Source organism: Oculina patagonica, chromosome 2 (genome assembly GCF_052425735.1).
Source record: "Oculina patagonica isolate OP01 chromosome 2, crgOcupat, whole genome shotgun sequence".
In the NCBI taxonomy this organism is placed as follows: domain Eukaryota; kingdom Metazoa; phylum Cnidaria; class Anthozoa; order Scleractinia; family Oculinidae; genus Oculina; species Oculina patagonica.
Genome location: NC_135759.1, coordinates 4,917,959 through 4,935,184, shown reverse-complemented (window position 1 = coordinate 4,935,184; position 17,226 = coordinate 4,917,959). Strand labels below are relative to the sequence as shown.

Below are 17,226 nucleotides of genomic sequence, written 5' to 3'. Positions count from 1 at the left end.
CTGTTCACTATCGGCGTTAATTTAGTAAACAAGACTTTTAAAACAGATACAAGGTGAAAAAAATCATTTGTAATGTCTTCTTTCCCAAATGAACATATATATACATAGCCTTTGTTTTCAATGGCAAGCGGCCCGAGACTTCAGTCTTGTACTCGTTCCATTCCCTTCAAAGCAGAATAGGGAGTAGGGACTAGGACTAGCCTTGTGTGTGACGATACAGTCGGTTGCCCAGTCACTGAAACAAAGTATTCATTACACCTTACTTGACATTCATTGTGACGATACATGTATAAAAATAGAACTGCTCAACATTCAACTAATTTATTATGACAAAGATCTCCTAGCTCGATCGGTCGCACCGTATTTTTCCTGTTTCGGTTTTGTGTAAAGAACATATAAAGCAACAACAAAGACCGGGTAAAGGAAAGGGAGTCAAAATATTTCGGTTTTTGCCTTGATTTTGATTCTTTTTTATTTAGGCTTGTACGTTTTGTTGTTTTTGTGAAGTTTCGAAGGAAGTAAGTTTTAAAATGTCACTGGATAATGCAATTACCAAAAAATAAAAGAAAGGCAGTCACTGTCACCGGCGCTACTTAAAAATTCCCTCGTGTTAATGTTTGTGCTATGTGAGGACGGTATAAGAGTCAGAGAGTGTATTCCTTATTATGCTCTTTTTTTTGTGCTTTGCGCAGTTAAAACCCGCAGCCTTAATGGAACACTTACTGTAAGAGCACACTCAAGTTGTGGTCCTAGCCACAGACAACTCTAAATTGTTAACCCCCAAGTAAGAGAAAATCTTTAATAAAGGCACACTCAGTTGTGTCCCGGCTACATGCATACACACCAAGCAGATTTAGAAAAGATGAAGCGGCGACTAGCGCTCAGTTTTTGAACCCCGTTGTGTTCTTGGCGCGACGTGGAAGTTGCAAAATGCAGCTGTGATCTGACAATGTCAGAACCAGAAGTAGAAATGAAAGAAGGGCCCAAAGTATTTCCAGCCTGCACAATAATTTCTAGCTGTTGTTTCATGCCGTTCAGCGGGGTGAAACAGGCGGAAATCTCTCTGCATTCGCGCGCTCCGCGTTGTTCCACGTTACAACCAGAACGCAACGGCGTTTAAGAACTGCACGCTAGTCGTCGACAGGGCTGTCGGTTTGTTTTCCATTCCGCGCTCCGCCACGTCCTCGCTTGATGCTGCGTTCTTCTGCTCACAACACTTTATTGTAACTTCGTATAAGAGATCGCTCAATGGATCTTTCCTTCCATGCACAGGCAACTTAGACCATCTTAGCACATGTCAACATGGAAACGAGATAGTTTTTTTTTATGAACGCCGTTGTGTTCTTGTCGCGACGTGGAAGTTGCAAAATGCAGCTGTGATCTGACAATGTCAGAACCGGAAGTAGAAATGAAAGAAGGGCCCAAAGTATTTCCAGCCTGCACAAGAATTTCTAGCTGTTGTTTCATGCCGTTCAGGCGGAAATCTCTCTGCATTCGCCCGCTCCGCGTTGTTCCACGTCACAACCAGAACGCAACGGCGTTTAAGAACTGCACGCTAGTCGTCGACAGGGCTGTCGGTTTGTTTTCCATTCCGCGCTCCGCCACGTCCTCGCTTGATGCTGCGTTCTTCTGCTCACAACACTAAATTGTAACTTCGCATAAGAGATCGCTCAATGGATCTTTCCTTCCATGCACAGGCAACTTAGACCATTTTAGCACATGTCAACATGGAAACGAGATAGTTTTTTTTTTATGAACGCCGTTGTGTTCTTGTCGCGACGTGGAAGTTGCAAAATGCAGCTGTGATCTGACAATGTCAGAACCAGAAGTAGAAATGAAAGAAGGGCCCAACGTATTTCCAGCCTGCACAAGAATTTCTAGCTGCTGTTTCATGCCGTTCGGCGGGGTGAAACAGGCGGAAATCTCTCTGCATTCGCTCGCTCCGCGTTGTTCCACGTCACAACCAGAACGCAACGGCGTTTAAGAACTGCGCGCTAGTCGCGATCGTCGACAGGGCTGTCGGTTTGTTTTCCATTCCGCGCTCCGCCACGTCCTAGCTTGATGCTGCGTTCTTCTGCTCAGAACACTAAATTGTAACTTCGCATAAGAGATCGCTCAATGGATCTTTCCTTCCATGCACAGGCAACTTAGACCATCTTAGCACATGTCAACATGGAAACGAGATAGTTTTTTCCACACGGACGATCTTCGACTCTGCTCCGAGTAAAGAGATTTCATGATTCTAAAGAGGATACTAACAAATGGGAAAATATTAGTGGAAAAGGCTTTACGAAAATTCTTTTACAAAATTGCGCGTTGCTTTTCGGCGTTGCTTTTTTGGCATGTCAACATGAAAACGAGATAGACTTTCCACAAGTCGACTTTTGACTCTGCGCGTGGCTTTTTGGCGTGGGGTCGCGTTTGGGTTGGCATTGCTATGGAAACGTACACGGTGCGTGACTTTTGGTCATAATATAGCTTATTGAATAAATAAACAAGCGATACAGTGAATCTTAATGTGTGACCGAGTGAATTTATTTGCTCAATGTACCTCTCCCCATTTGCTCTGTGTTTTTTTTTTTTTTTTGGTCAGAATTCGGTAAAATTTGTCATCTTCTCAAGTAATGCTGCCACATTTTGTGAAAAAAGGAAAGATAGAGATCTCATAGTTCTTTCACCGAAACAAGCCTCTTTACGCCTCACTTATTATCCATTGTGATTGTTATTAATTGTTTTTAGCATTCGATTTACCATAACAAATCAAGTCTAGCTACTTGGTCGTGCCGTTTTTTCGTGTTCGAGTGTGAGTATACGGTAAGCAAATAGAAAATATTGATTTCTTTCACTAAAGCGAAATCCTGACGAAGGAAAAGGCAGTTAAAATGTTTCGCTTATTTTTTACTTTCGTTTTGTTTTTTACCTTGCGTTCTTTGACAAACGCTCAGAATGAATCGACCAACAAGGCAAGTTTGTAGCCGAAAAGTTAACGGGCATATTTTCTGTAGACGATTCGATTTCGCGACTCATTCTTTCATTATTCACTGTGAATTCTAGAACTCCGAGCGCGTTAAATATGCTTTCTGGCGGTTTTACGGTATCATTTTTTGGTTATTTAGGTTTCTGCAAACGCGACACAGCAAAACCAGTGCGAGAAGTCTACCTTGAAAGAATGATGCAACGGTGGCGACGGTGAGAACAAAAAATAATGCTTTTAATTAGAACCCTCGATGTTCTCACCTTTCCTCGTGTTTTCGTACTTTTGGCAATTTTTTCTTCTTTATTTTAGGTAGAGACGGTAGGGATGGTCAAAACGGTGAGAATAGCTATTTACTAACGCAGTTTTTCGATTTCAAGACCCGCGGAAGATGACTCACGCTTCGTAAACTGGAAACTCCAAAAGGCGTCACGCTCAGATAACCAAACTCGACAAAGCAGTTAAAATATATTTCAATAGTGGCAAACATAAGATAACTGTAAGTCTGATCTTCTAACTGCCTGAGTAACCTCGAAAAATCGCCTAGAACAATTCAATAAATCATTTTGCATATCATCAGTTTTAAGATTCTTGAAAATCGCAGTTTTGGCTAAGACTATATACTATTTCGCCGAAGAGCGTTTTATCGAGAATAAACCTTTAGAGGTATTCACGATTTTTATTCAGTCTTCTCTCAATCCAAGGACTCCCTGGAAAAGATGGCCGTGATGGACGCGACGGGAGAAACGGAGTGAAGGTTTGTAAATATTCGCGAATTGTTGCTTTATTACCTTAAAAATAGACTACGAGCAGTCCCTATTTTTTCGCAGAGTCCGTCGAGCTTGAAGCGAAATTTTTTTTCAAAGAGTTCGTCGAGCTTATAGCGAAAAAATTACGCGCGGGGGGAGGAGGCGGGGCAAGGCGAGAAGCGAAAAAAAATAGTAAAAAAAATACTGTTATTTTTTTCGCTTCTCGCCTTGCCCCGCCTCCTCCCCCCGCGCGTAATTTTTTTTCGCTATGAGCTCGACGAACTCTTCGAAAATAAATTCCCTGCAAGCTCGACGGACTCTGCGAAAAAATAGGGACTGCTCGTAGTCTACCTTAAAAAAAGATCGCGCAATTCTTAACCAAAACGCACAAACTTGAAACATAAGTAAGTGTAGAGAATTCAATGGATTTCAAGATAGTGTCTTCTAGCTAGTTGATGTTTTCTTTGTTCCCATCATCCGCATGCCTGAAAATGCATAGATATTGAATAACAGTTCAGGTGGGTTTAAGACTTCCTATTGAAAGCATTGACTACAAATTATTAGAAGTTGGAAGAAAACAAAATGAAGTCAGGAATCTTAATTCAGTGCGATGTTTCCCTTATTTTAGGGTGCTAAAGGCGACACATGGTGTTTTGGAGGAAAAAGCGGAGAAAACGGTGCAAAGGTTTGTGGATTTCTGTTTATTAGCCTATTTTTTTTTTCGAGGAAAGTTCAAGTTTATAATCAACACTATTTTATGACAAGATTAGCGTATTCTTCATTTTAGGGCGAAAAAGGCGAGCAAGGTTTGAGAGGAAATGACGGGATAAACGGTACAAAGGTTGGTGAATTTTTTGTAATTATTGCAGCTTACGTCAGTTGTTTTGCTCTTTTCGTGCTTCATTTTGGTCAATGCTCTACTTTGAAGAAACGAGTCTGTTATTATCAGCACCTGATAAATACGCTCCAGAAAACTTTTGAAAAGTAAAATCTTTTTAAATAATAAACCCCAACCCACCCCCTTCCCTCCAAACTGAATAAGTTGAAAGTGGCCAAGGCTTAGCTTGTTTTGCCTTTTTTTTTTTTTAATTTACGGGGTTAGAATTTTTTGTCGTTTTTTTCTTTTTTAGGGCCAAAAAGGCGAACGCGGTTTACCAGGAAAACCCCAATATGGAGCAATAAAGTTTAGTGACACCGCTGAGAACTGTTCACTGCACACCGCTGGCACCGTCCGTTACAATTCTTCCCAGAATGCTCTACAGCTCTGTGATGGAAGCGCATGGTTGCCATTGGTGACCGCTGGGAAAGGTCAGGTTGCCAATAACCCAGGCCGTCACTGTTTAGATATTTTAAATTTAGGTGAGTTCACGCGTATTTTGAAATCGCGCTCAAACATACATTGAATAATGTTATTCATTAGATTCGTTATTCATTTAGGCAAAAATTATTACCGAAACGTGTTTCCATTCCATTATAATTTTTGAGTCTAATGCTTGCGTGCGCTTTGCGCATGCGCATTAGACTCTTTGTTTTATGAAAAAAGCTGTTAGCAATCCCAAGGGAATGGTTCGGGATCGATAATCGTTCGCTGTAATGTAGAAAACAATGATCAGCTGCAAGAACGGACTCCGTACGGACACGCACGATTAGTTTCAATTAAAAACAGCCAATCAGCGACACGTGTTCCCACGCATAATTAAAAGTTCTTTCTCAAGTCACGATTATTCAACACTTGAACAGGACGAAATAATTTTCCAGTTAAGACATTTGTAAGCTTTTTGTGAAAATAAATCTTCGTTTTCAGTTCAGTTAAGCACTTGTGTTTTCGTCTTGCTTAAAAAGCAAGACGTCTTTGAGAAAAAATATTTCGACGGCGACTCGCGTTTATTTACACAATGCGACCAAATATTTATTTTGTTTAAAAAAATAGAAAACTTTACCTCGGTTTTTGTATTGAATTCACTCGAATTTTGACCAATTTTTTCTTTACAGTGCAAACAAAAACCTTCAAAAATAAAAGATGTACATGGATAAATGTAAATCAAGTTACGCGACTAAATCAAAATGCGTTTGTTTGGCCGCTTTGCAGTATTACACTGTCCCGGCCTTTGCCATACACTGAAATCGAATTTCATGCTTTTACGACTCTCAGAGATCTTAAGTTCTTCTTACAGCTAGAAAAATCATAAAATGGTTACATTGATATGGAAGTGATGATTCGCGAAATTTGTACATCATGATAAACAGTCTTCGCTCCTGTGTATGGTAGCTCGATAATAATTGCCTAGTTTCCAGCGTTCAAAAGGTCATCATTATATTGACGTGAGCATTTACACCCGTTTTTGTCTTGTGACGTCATGACTACGTCATGACGACACAAGATAATACTACAGGGGACAAGGTGCATTCAATGCGTATTTGCTTTCTGAGGCCGCGGAATTTTCCCGCCATGTCAATATTTTTCCCGCCATGTCAAAATTTTCTTTTTTTAGTAAATGCCGAAAAATGCGATCATCAGATTTAAACAAAACAGATGCAGACTTCTCAACCTCAAAGCACTGGAAATCTAGAGATTGAGGTAAAAAAATCTGGAGATTTCAGTAAAAACCGGGAGATTGATCAACTGACGGACAAAAATAACTAAAAGAGTCCTAAAACCAGGCGCTAATCAAATGACTTGTTACTCTGTTTTTTCGTGAGATTTCTGTTTCTCGTCGTGAGATTGAAGTGAAAACCGTGAGTCTCAGGACAAAATCGTGAGACTTGAGAGGTCTGCAGATGCTGTTTACACTGACAGTTGCGTTTATTTTTAAGCTTTTTGTTTGTTTTTCTTAGTGATAAAAGCAATCACACGAGATTCCCACCATTCTAGTCATATAAGTCAATCTGATAATAGCTACCGTTTCGTGAGAACAATGTGTTTTATGATTTTGGTACAGCAATAGGGGAAAAGCATGTCTTAAACAGGATTGCGCCTTACAGAACTGTAGGTATGTCGACCGACAATATGTCAGGAAAACTTTTTTTTGCCGTTTCCATTTTTGATTAGATCCGATTTCAAAGATGTAATAGACCGTAGTAGTCGAACCACATGTGTGCCTTTACTTCAGTTGACTAGCTAGCTTAGGCAAGTTAGAATTTGTGCTGATTAAACTAGTTCAAAACAACTGATCCCCGTGGACATTATTTTCCTTGTGCGTCTTCAATTTGAGTATTACTCGAAGACACACGCAAAAGGTCAACCATGAAACTTTGCTTGGTAGTGTGCGTGAGTTTATTGAAACGTGAGGCTGAAAACGTTCTTATCAGTCACGAACACAAAACAACAAAGGAGAATCTGTGACTTTGTTGAACTTTTTAAGATATAATAATAATAATAATAATAATAATAATAATAATAATAATAATAATAATAATAATAATAATAATAATGGTTTATTAACAGTATATCCATACTACATGGCTCTTCACCTGTTAATACTAACTAACTGATAAAAACAAATTTCAATTTGATATAAAAGACAAAAAGAAAAATTCCTAAAGCTAAAAACTTACAATTAATATAAAAAGACAAAAAATTCCTATAGCTAACATAAAAAAAAAGTACAATTTGATATAAAAGACAAAGAGAAAAATTCCTAAAGCTAAAAAATTACAATTAATATAAAAAGACAAAAATTCCTATAGCTAAAATAATATTAAAAGCTACTATTGGTTGGATCTTGACCTAAGAATGTGCGTTCTGACTTCCCTGCAGAAAATTCTGAAATCGCTACAAGTTCTTAGGTTGGCAGGGAGGTTGTTGAAAAGGCTGGCAGACATGTCCTGGAAGGTTCCATGTTCTAAGGGAATTACAAGTCTAGTTGCTGAACTTGACCGCAGTGTTCGTACAGAGGTCACTGTATCAAGTTTTAAGTAAGAAGGCCAATGATCTGAATAAAGTGCCTTATGAACTTGTTTAAGTAGGTGGAAATCTCTCCTTTCTCTCACTGATAACCAACCTAGCTTCAAGACGTCACTACAGTCTTTTACATAATGACCTGAAACGAAACTAGCAGCTGCAAACTGTATGCGCTGTAATCGTTTTAAAAGAAAATCTGGTAATGGATAGAATACAGTGTCACAGTAGTCTAACTTTGACAGAACTAATGCTTCAGCTAAATGTTTTCGAAGTTTAAAGTCCGCAAAGTTCTTAAAGGGCATGTAAACACTAGAATACAACTTTTTCTCATCTATATAAAAAGCAATGAAGAAAACGAATTTGGCATTCATTTTGTTCAATTCGATTTCGTTAAGGAGAAAAACGGCATTTTCGACAAAAAATCCACTTCCGGTGAAAACAATAGCAAGCACTGGTGACGTGTGCGGTGGAACCCAAATATTGCGCAACACGGATTCCACATAAGAATTTATATGGCGGCTCGGGCAAGTAGCAGTGATTGGGAGGATGTTTTATCTCACGAGAGCGATTCAAATGCGGCAATTTTGTATTGTAGTGATGTACATAATTCAGCTGAGCCTTTGGAAGAGTCTGGGCTAAGTATATATTATTCCGTATCAACTTGAACCGAGTAGAGTTTGACGAAACGATCAGCAAGAAGGAGGCGCTGTGGAAACTAGTTGACAACGAATTATCGTTTTCGAACAGACTGACATTAAATTAATTTTTCGATTTACTTAGATTTCAGATTATCTTAAATGTTCACTCGAAGCAAACAAAATGCACATAGCTTAAACAAGGCACGTGAAGTGTTTTCTTTTCTCGATCTTTCTTGGTATGAAAATATATTTAAGTAATAGTGCGTGTGCGGAACACAGCAGAACATTTCAACCAATGCCGACTGCGTATTAAATCATTTGCTGTGCCGAAATCAGACAAAGTGTAGGATGAGAGACCAGGATCCCAAATGAATTGTCTCAGTAATAATTCATCTAAGATCTCAGTCATCATGCCTTGATTCTAATTAAGTGCTGGGCTTCATGCAAGTCATGCAGGTAGCAAGACGGACGCGGCAGCGAAAGAACACGCGTACGTTTACGTTTATGTGCGGCTCTTTATAGTGCTTATACTATTACATTATTTTAAAGATAGTCTGCTTTTTCGTGTAGGAAATTTCGCTACAAAATTATTGTTTAACGCAAGCTTTGTTTTTCTTTCGATTTTTTTGGTTGCTGGTGTTCATGTTATCTTGGTGCATATAGTATCTGCGCTGCGATATCACGTTAAATTAGTACTGTAAACAAGATCCGAAGCTCCTTTGCAACTGATTTTAGCACGTTGTAAACTGGATTGATATCTAAAAAAATTTGTGATAGCACCATATATACTATGTACGCTGAATTTTCTTTTCAAACAAAAACAAAACCAGGGATAAAGCAACTGAGCAAGATCGTGTCACGGAACAGCTTCCATCAACGCACCGTAAAGATATCGCACTGTAGGTGCTTAAGGTGACCTCAGCGAGGTGGTTCTCAATAGGTTCAGCTTTCAAAACAAACCCAAGGATTCACATTCTACAACCAGTCCTAACACCATTGATTTAAAATTTAACGAAATAACAGCGTATAAAGCAATTCCTAGATGCTTATGGTCCTTAAGATACGACCATCGATACATAACACCACGTAAAGTCGAGATCAAGCAGGGTGGAACATCGAAGGTTTGTTTACTAACGGCTAAAACAAGACATTTACCCTAGTTGTAACTCTTCCTTATATTTGCTAAACGAGCAGGGCTTTCTTTTAAGCGCATACAATAACAAATTTATAGAACACGCACGCTTTGACAAGGCAGAAAGCGCTATCGCTAGCACTAATTATTTTATTTATTTATTGATCATCAAACTTTACCCGCTGCCGCTTCAAATTTACTTCTTTTGGAAACTTTATATACATAATATACTCATATGGCGTTGGTTACCACAAAACTAAGCGGCACAATGCTTTAGCGTCTGGAAAAATGAGAATATTGCAACAGAATTCCTGTACATATACGCTTATTTCAAAGGTTTTAGAGGAAGACCTTTGGCTTCCGGTAAACAAAGATTCCACCTGTGACGTCACAGGAAAGATGGCGGATATTTTGAATTTTGAGGAGCGTTTTCAACAAGAAAACTTTCTTTGCTGAAAAAAATATTGACAGATATGGCATACGTGATACATATACTAAAGGAATATATGACAAAAAGAAATAGCATTTTAGGGTTTACATGCCCTTTAATCTTGCGTAGTATGCTAAGTGTACTGTAGCATGACTTAGACAGCTCCGTTACGTGCTCATCCCATTTCAAGTTCTCGTGTAGGTACACTCCAAGTAGCTTAGTCTGCTGTACACGCTCTAGTGTCTTGTCGGAGACCTTCAGACTTGGGCAGTAATCATTCATAGAATGAACTCGAGCCATTTGATTAGTAGATAACAGCATGGCCTTTGTCTTTACTGGATTAAGTGCCAGATGTGAGTCGGATGACCAGGAGCTCAGGTCACGTAGAGTGGAGTTGAGTTCATCGACAGAATGGGGGACATCAACAGGGCGACAACTTGTGTATAACGTGGTGTCGTCAGCATATTGGAAAGTTGTAACTGTACTCGGCAGGTTGTCTTGCAAGTCAGCTACATACAAGTTGAAAAGCATTGGACCCAAGATTGACCCTTGTGGAACACCAAACTGCATGTTCACTGAGGTTGACATTTGAGCGTCAATTTGCAATATTTAAGAATTATCTGTGACAGATAAATGCTTATGAATCTGTGTGTGTCTGTATTCTTTTTGTGCTGTTATCGGAGTTCTATAACTGTTCCGGCTGGAGTGTACTTTGAATTTAAGTCAAGCCTACTTTCGGCTGCTTGGAAAAATCGCTTTTGATACTGAGGTGTCGGAAACAAGTCGCGTGACAATAGTAAGTACAAACATTATCCGCCTGACAGAAATAGCAACGATCAATTAGTATGAATCAAAATGGACGCTTAATTACCGTGATTGTGATCGGAATGGATACTATTAAGGCATCGATTTCAAAACTTTAAGCACGTAATCTTATACAATAATTAAAGAATTTTCACCCCCTTATTAAAGATAGAAACTTCACGGACAGTTACTCAGAGTTTCACGCACGAAGCGATCATCAGACTGTGTCGTTAGATGCGGTGAAATACAATTTAAACTACGTTCTTGGAGGACGGTTGGAACGATCCTGTCTCTGATTGGCCGTGTAGTACTTGTTTTCGTGCCTGTACTTGGTAACAAGCTCAGATCTTTTGTTCAAGAAGGTATATCTGTCAGCTGATAGTATGCAGAGCTTCTCCGTCAGACACAAATTGCAGCGTGACGGGTTTCCCCTGTAAGCGCTTGCTCTCGTGACAATGGACCACTTGATCGAAAATTCGGTGTTGTTGTCTTTTAGGTCCCAAATCTGATATATATTTTTTAGTTGGATTTTAAGCCTTTCGCGTGAGAACCTTTTGTAGTTGGAATAAACCTTTGTTTTTATCTTTAGCTGTGAAATCGTGAAGTATTCACGACAAAGGTTTCTGAATAGCTCTTATCGAAGTTGAGCACGCGAAATCAGCGGTTTCTGGATGAGCTTACGCCAAAACGAGGCTATCGGGTCTAGCTCGCTACAAAGTACAAGGAAACAGAGAGGGAAATTAGTAGGTAGTTCGACATTTACATAATATTTTCGCGGCTTTTTAGTTTCTTTATCCATGGTGAAGCATTGCATAGCTTTTGGGTGTCAAAATCGAAGTTCCAAAGCGGACTGCAAGGACTTATCATGGCATTCGCTCCCGCTGTCAAACAAGAATTTGCTGGCACAATGGCTCGTGAAACTACGTCGCGAGAACACTCCGGTAAACAAAAACTCTTATGTCTGTAGTCAGCATTTTGAAGCTTATTGCTTTATTAAACCAGTGGGAGGACAAAGAATTCGTTTAAAGCCAGATTCCGTACCGACAAAGTTTATTTTTACTGTCGAAAAGCCGAAGAGGAAAGAGCCCGCTGATCGAGCAACATTGAACACAAAGAAAACAAAGATAGAGAAATCGCAGCAGCATTCAGCCCCAGAACCGATAAATTCTGGTTCAGATGGTATAGAAGCTGAAAATCTGGAAAGTGAAGGTTTTTTTCAAACTGGAGATGAAAACTGGGAACATCAACTTAAGTTAAAGGATACAGAAATGTCATGTTTACTTGAAAAATGGCAAACTAAGGAGCGCGAACTGAACAAAAAAATACAAGAGCTGGAAAATCAACTCGAAGAAGAAAGAAGTGCCAGAAAGGAGCTGGAATTATTAATCGAGAAAAAAGCCTTTAGCATCGAAACTGTAAAGGAAAATGATAAATTATTAAGATTCTACACTGGATTTGAAAACTATGAAGTGTTTTCAATGGTTCTTGACTTTCTGGGGAGGGAGACAGCGGCTCATTTGGACTACCAAAACACTGAAAATTTAAGAGAAATGAAGCACAAATATAAACCTGGGCCTAGTAGGGCTTTGAATATCGAAAATGAATTTTTCATGGTACTCTGTCGTTTGAAAGTTGGATTACTTGAAGAAGACTTATCACTGAGATTTGGAGTTTCTCAGAGTGTGGTATCCCAAATTATTAATACCTGGATCAAGTTTATTTTTTTCAGATTCAAAGAATTGGATGTATTTCCTTCCAAAGAGATTGTTAAATTACACCTGCCTGAATGTTTTCGCAAAAAGTATTCAACAACTACTCTAATAATTGATGCTACAGAGATATACATTGAAAAGCCAAACAACCCAGAGGCTCAACAAGTAACATTTTCTTCATACAAAAATAGCAACACCCTGAAATCCTTGGTTGGTATTGTACCAAAAGGGGGGATTTCATTCGTCTCAACCCTGTATGGTGGCAGCATTTCTGACAAGGAACTAACCCAGAAGTCAGGCCTTATTGAGAAACTACAGTATGGTGACGTTATAATGGCTGATAGAGGTTTCAATATTCAAGAGATGCTTGCACATAAAGGGGTAAAAGTAAATGTTCCTCCATTCATGAATGAATCAGGCCAATTTAATGAAAGTGAGTTACTGGAAACAAGAAGGATTGCAACTCTTAGAATCCATGTTGAAAGAGCCATGGAAAGAATAAAAAACTACCACATTTTAGACTTTGTCCCCATAACTTTGTGCAGGAATGGTATAATTGATATGATATTTTTTGTCTGTGCAATGTTATCAAACTTCCTGCCACCACTAGTAAATGGTTAGCAATAACAATTACCTTTCTCACAAATACTGTCTTCATGTTATCTATTATACAGCAGTGAAAACAGACTGTATAGTCAAGTAATGCTCAAATGAATATTCCATCAATTTGTTATAAAAATACTACTAAACTCAACATGTGTTAAAGCTCAAATTGTTCCTTTTTGTATTATTTTCTACATTGCTACCCTTCTCGCTCTCTAATCAGTGAGAAATAAGCACATGCTTACTACTGAAATGTTGCCATTTGTGTATATTTACAGTATTTCTAAAGAAGAAATAAAGTATAAAATTGTGATTTCAGTCATTTATTAATTTACTTAATCTAGGAAGTCCATAAAAAACTCTTGGATAGGCCAGTTCCAAAGAGATGTGAGTGTCATAAAAATTTTCTAGTCTTGGGACTATTTGAGAAAGAAAACTTTTGTTTTTCCTCACATGTAAAATAATTAATTCAACAGTGTCAGAAAGTACCAAATCAGTCCAAGATAATTTAGTGCAAAGCATCAGCTGCTGTACTTGGTAATAGAACTTATGATTCCTGTTGATCACCAACCCATGGGGAGTCTCTTTACATATACCACGTTTACACACTGCCTCCTGCAGAGATAGGCCATCTGTGAAGATTCGTTTTATCTCCACTAGTCCCCCATCTACAGTCCCATCTGGAGAGGCCCCAAGGAAAGGATGACTCTGAGAAATAACAAAACCTGTTTCACTGACTTTGCAATCCAGTTTGTTTTCATATAGCAATATGATCTTCTTTTCATCTTTCAGTCCCTGTGTCATTTTGTTACTTTGGTAGTGACTGTTATAGTGTAAGATTTCCCTCATTGCTTTTGTTGGGCTAGTAGAAGGCTTTATTAATGCTCGCTTGCTCTGAGAGGCTGTAATACGAACACGTCTGTGTTCAAACCATGCCTGACAATTACTTTGAGCTTTTGTGGCAAGTGCAATGTTCCCTCTCTCTTGATCACTAACCATGAGATTTCTCTTAATTCTTTTTGCCCGGTCAAAAATCTCAGTGAGTGAGACAGGGTGCTCTTTAATTGGAGATATAATGTCATTTTTATTTTGGTCAAGTCTCTCATCTGATAGTAGACAAAAGAAACCACAATTTGGTTTCACTGTTTTGATTTTGTCTAGCAGTTCTCTGTTGACATTTTTCGTATCATTGTTCCTTTCAGATGGACGTCTTGGATCATTCAAAGGCTTAGCACGGCTTTCTTCTCTTCTATAAACTTTTTTTGAGAAATCAATTTCATAAACTGACTGAGAGTCAAGCTTTCTCTTTCTCGGCTGGTTCCAAGTTTGCAGTCTTGAGGTACATGTTTCAAATTCCCGTGTACATTTAAGTCTCACAAATTCTTCAAGTGCATAACAAAGAGCGGCTATGTGTTTACAAGAGCCACGTGGACCTTTACCAGCTGGGCAAGCACAGCTAGCAAATGTAATTTCACCTTCCTGCTCACCATTATTACACAATGAAAGTTTTACGTTATACTTAAAGTTTTTCTTCATTTCAGGTAAGCAATCACATCGGAAATGTACCTTGCCATCGTCTTCTCGTGCGATTTCCAGTTTTTGGATGTGACCATGTCGAAACAAACCGAAAGCTTTGCTGCTGACATTCTTGTAATCTTTGTTGGATTCATTGTCTTTAGCTTTCCTTTCAATAAAGTAAGACACGATATTTTGTATATTAAATGTAGGAACATCGTCCTTCGCGTCAACCAGCGAAACCCACTGTGCAGATCCAGGGAAATCACAATTGACGGTCGCCGTTTGGTCCACTGGTTTACTTGCTGCTAAGTGTTGCCACTTTTCAGTAAAATTATTCTGCCAACCATTTTTTATATAACTGACGACCCTGCGGCAAGTAGAACAAATCGATATAGAACTTATGCTTCGATAAAAATTTCCTTTAAGCAATGAAAATATAAGTGACAAAAATATTGCAATCTTTAAGTCTTATAAGCTTACCTTTGAGATAACTCGGCCTTCGTTGCTTCGGTCCGCGCACTACCATCTTTCGCCGTCCCTTTGCGGTATGACAACCATTCTTTTAGTCTTTCTTTGGTAATTTTCTTTGGACAATTTCCACTCAGTAACTGAACTGTCTCCTCAGCGGAAAAAAAGGCCGCTTCGGGTAGATTCTTTGAAGACTGCATAGTTTTCCCTCGCTTTCTCACACAAGTTCAACCAAGTCTGATCGATGTTGACCCGATAGCCTCGCTTTGATGTTTACTCACAAAAATACCGCTGGATCGTTTGGGTGGCGTGCTCAACTTCGATAACAGGGATTGACAAGTGAATCAAGAGTTTCGTATATCGTGTTTTGAATGTCACAACTTTTATCGAGCGACAAAAGTAGCTTTAGTTTTAGTTTAAATTTTAGGGATGAGGAGTCTAAATGTTTCTTTATGTTAGATGCACGCTTTTTAATTTTCGATATCTTTACAAGCAATAAACAGACGTGAAAAGCGGTCTATTTTCAAATTAATTAAACTCTGAAAAGAGTCACAAGACACTAAGCCCAGAGGGCTTTTGATTAGGAAAATCTGTCACTAAGTGCTTACAGTACAATGGAGTAACAGTCACTATTTCAAGTGCTTTTATTGCAAAATCTGTTTCAAGAGTCATCATCAAAATGGTGAAAAATCTGAAAGAAAACGATGTGAAGTTCTTCAACCCTTGTTGTAATGAACATGCTTTTTGTAAATCGTCACGCAATCTTGTCCAAATGTTTAATCGTTTCTGCTTTTACGGACAATACGGAAGAAGTAACATCAACTCCTGTTCATACTTTAAATTTTGTGAAGCATATAACATTTATGACTGTTTCGTTTTCATCTATAATCATCCACGATGCCCCTAGCTTGCTATAAGCATTTTAAATTAAACTCCCGAACACAAACCTCTAACCAATTTTAACCGGCTTACGAAAACCGCGCAATCTGTATCACTATGCCATACGGCATTAGACTCATGTCACCCTTGGTGACCTATTTTTTTTTTACTTTTATCACTGTTTCATCTTAAATTTGCTTAGGTCAGAGTCGTGGCAGCGGACTTTACTGGATCGATCCAAACGGTGGCTCAACAGATGACTCGTTCCTAGCTTTTTGCGACATGGAAACTGAGCGTGGAGGTTGGACCCTAGTTGCCACAAAGGTCTCGCCAAGCTTTCTCTTCATCAAAACTAGTTTCTCAACAGTGGCCGCCAAAACTAAGAACGCAGATGCCGCGAGTCATATCCACCCTGACATGGGGGACTGGGAAGAAGTAATGTTCCGGTTTGCTGACGTCAAGACCATCCGGGTAATTTACAACAGAAAGGCAGGCGCACCACAAAACGGCAAAACAGAGTTCGAGAAGTTCCTAATTGGGAAATCTGCTTCAAGTGGTTTGAAAGTGCACGGATTTTATAAATACAGCCCCGCAGATCATAATAAAAGAACTCCCGCCGTGGGATTTGGCACAATTACCAGATTTGCCTTCAAGTCAGCTTTTGGGATTTCGGAAGACCATAGTCCTGGCACAGACAAGTGGCTTGACATATGGAGCACAGCTGACCACTCAAACAATTATGTCACTTCCGACGACAGCAAAGCGATTGGCACCAAGTGTATCGCGGGCTACTGTTATCTGAACAAACCAATCTGGGTGATGGTGCGATAGAAACAAACTGAAAAGTTTGCCTAAGGTGCTGTCAAGTTATAATAAGGTGTTGGGTTAAGAGCAAACTGTCATATGATAAGTGAGAAGAGCAAGCTTGGTAAATGTAAAAGATGCTTTAACTTTGTTACCGGATGAAATAAAACTGTTTAAACAGTTACTTGTTTGTTTATTTTATCTTCCCATTTGGTAAAGATGTATCTGTTTTTCCACTTCAAGTCGCGTTTAGGGGTCGCTACTAGTTTTGGAGGGCCGCCACCGTAGCGAAAGGCCTTTCGGATTTGCTAAAGACAATGAAATTTTTTCCCGTACTTTTAAAAGATCATGCGCTTTTTTTCCTGGGGCCGTTACTATTAGAGCCATACAACGCTTTCTTTGAGAGTTTTTGAGTTCTGTTTTTTTTATTTGAGTTACCTTAACCATCATTTTGGAGATAAGCGTCTAATCGGCAAAATCGTCTTATTTTTTGTTGCAATTTGGTTTCATAAAGATAAGCCCAGATTTTAGCAACTAAAAACGTTTTTATATAGTATCAAATCAGCAACCCTTTTTTTGAAAGTGTAGTTTACCAAAGTTTACAGTGCCGCAAG

General features: G+C 38.9%; 3 protein-coding genes across 3 annotated transcripts; 1 reads left to right on the top strand and 2 right to left on the bottom strand.

Moving 5' to 3' along the window:
• The first annotated feature begins 1,489 nt into the window (after positions 1–1,489).
• Positions 1,490–16,785, top strand: LOC144642821 (uncharacterized). Its single transcript, XM_078501909.1, has 7 exons — positions 1,490–2,963; positions 3,117–3,189; positions 3,287–3,313; positions 4,352–4,408; positions 4,511–4,564; positions 4,854–5,082; positions 16,011–16,785. Exons 3-7 carry the CDS (start codon positions 3,302–3,304, stop codon positions 16,637–16,639), a joined length of 981 nt encoding a protein of 326 aa, XP_078358035.1. The 5' UTR covers positions 1,490–2,963; positions 3,117–3,189; positions 3,287–3,301; the 3' UTR covers positions 16,640–16,785.
• LOC144641732 (uncharacterized) lies at positions 7,163–10,423 on the bottom strand. The gene is made up of 3 exons (XM_078500762.1): positions 9,974–10,423; positions 7,316–7,868; positions 7,163–7,211 (listed from the first exon to the last, which is right to left on the bottom strand). The coding sequence occupies exons 1-2, from the start codon at positions 10,410–10,412 to the stop codon at positions 7,432–7,434; spliced, it is 876 nt and encodes a 291-aa protein (XP_078356888.1). The 5' UTR covers positions 10,413–10,423; the 3' UTR covers positions 7,163–7,211; positions 7,316–7,431.
• Positions 13,245–15,215, bottom strand: LOC144642785 (uncharacterized). Its single transcript, XM_078501856.1, has 2 exons — positions 14,942–15,215; positions 13,245–14,828 (listed from the first exon to the last, which is right to left on the bottom strand). The coding sequence occupies exons 1-2, from the start codon at positions 15,127–15,129 to the stop codon at positions 13,259–13,261; spliced, it is 1,758 nt and encodes a 585-aa protein (XP_078357982.1). The 5' UTR covers positions 15,130–15,215; the 3' UTR covers positions 13,245–13,258.
• Positions 16,786–17,226: the final 441 nt, after the last annotated feature.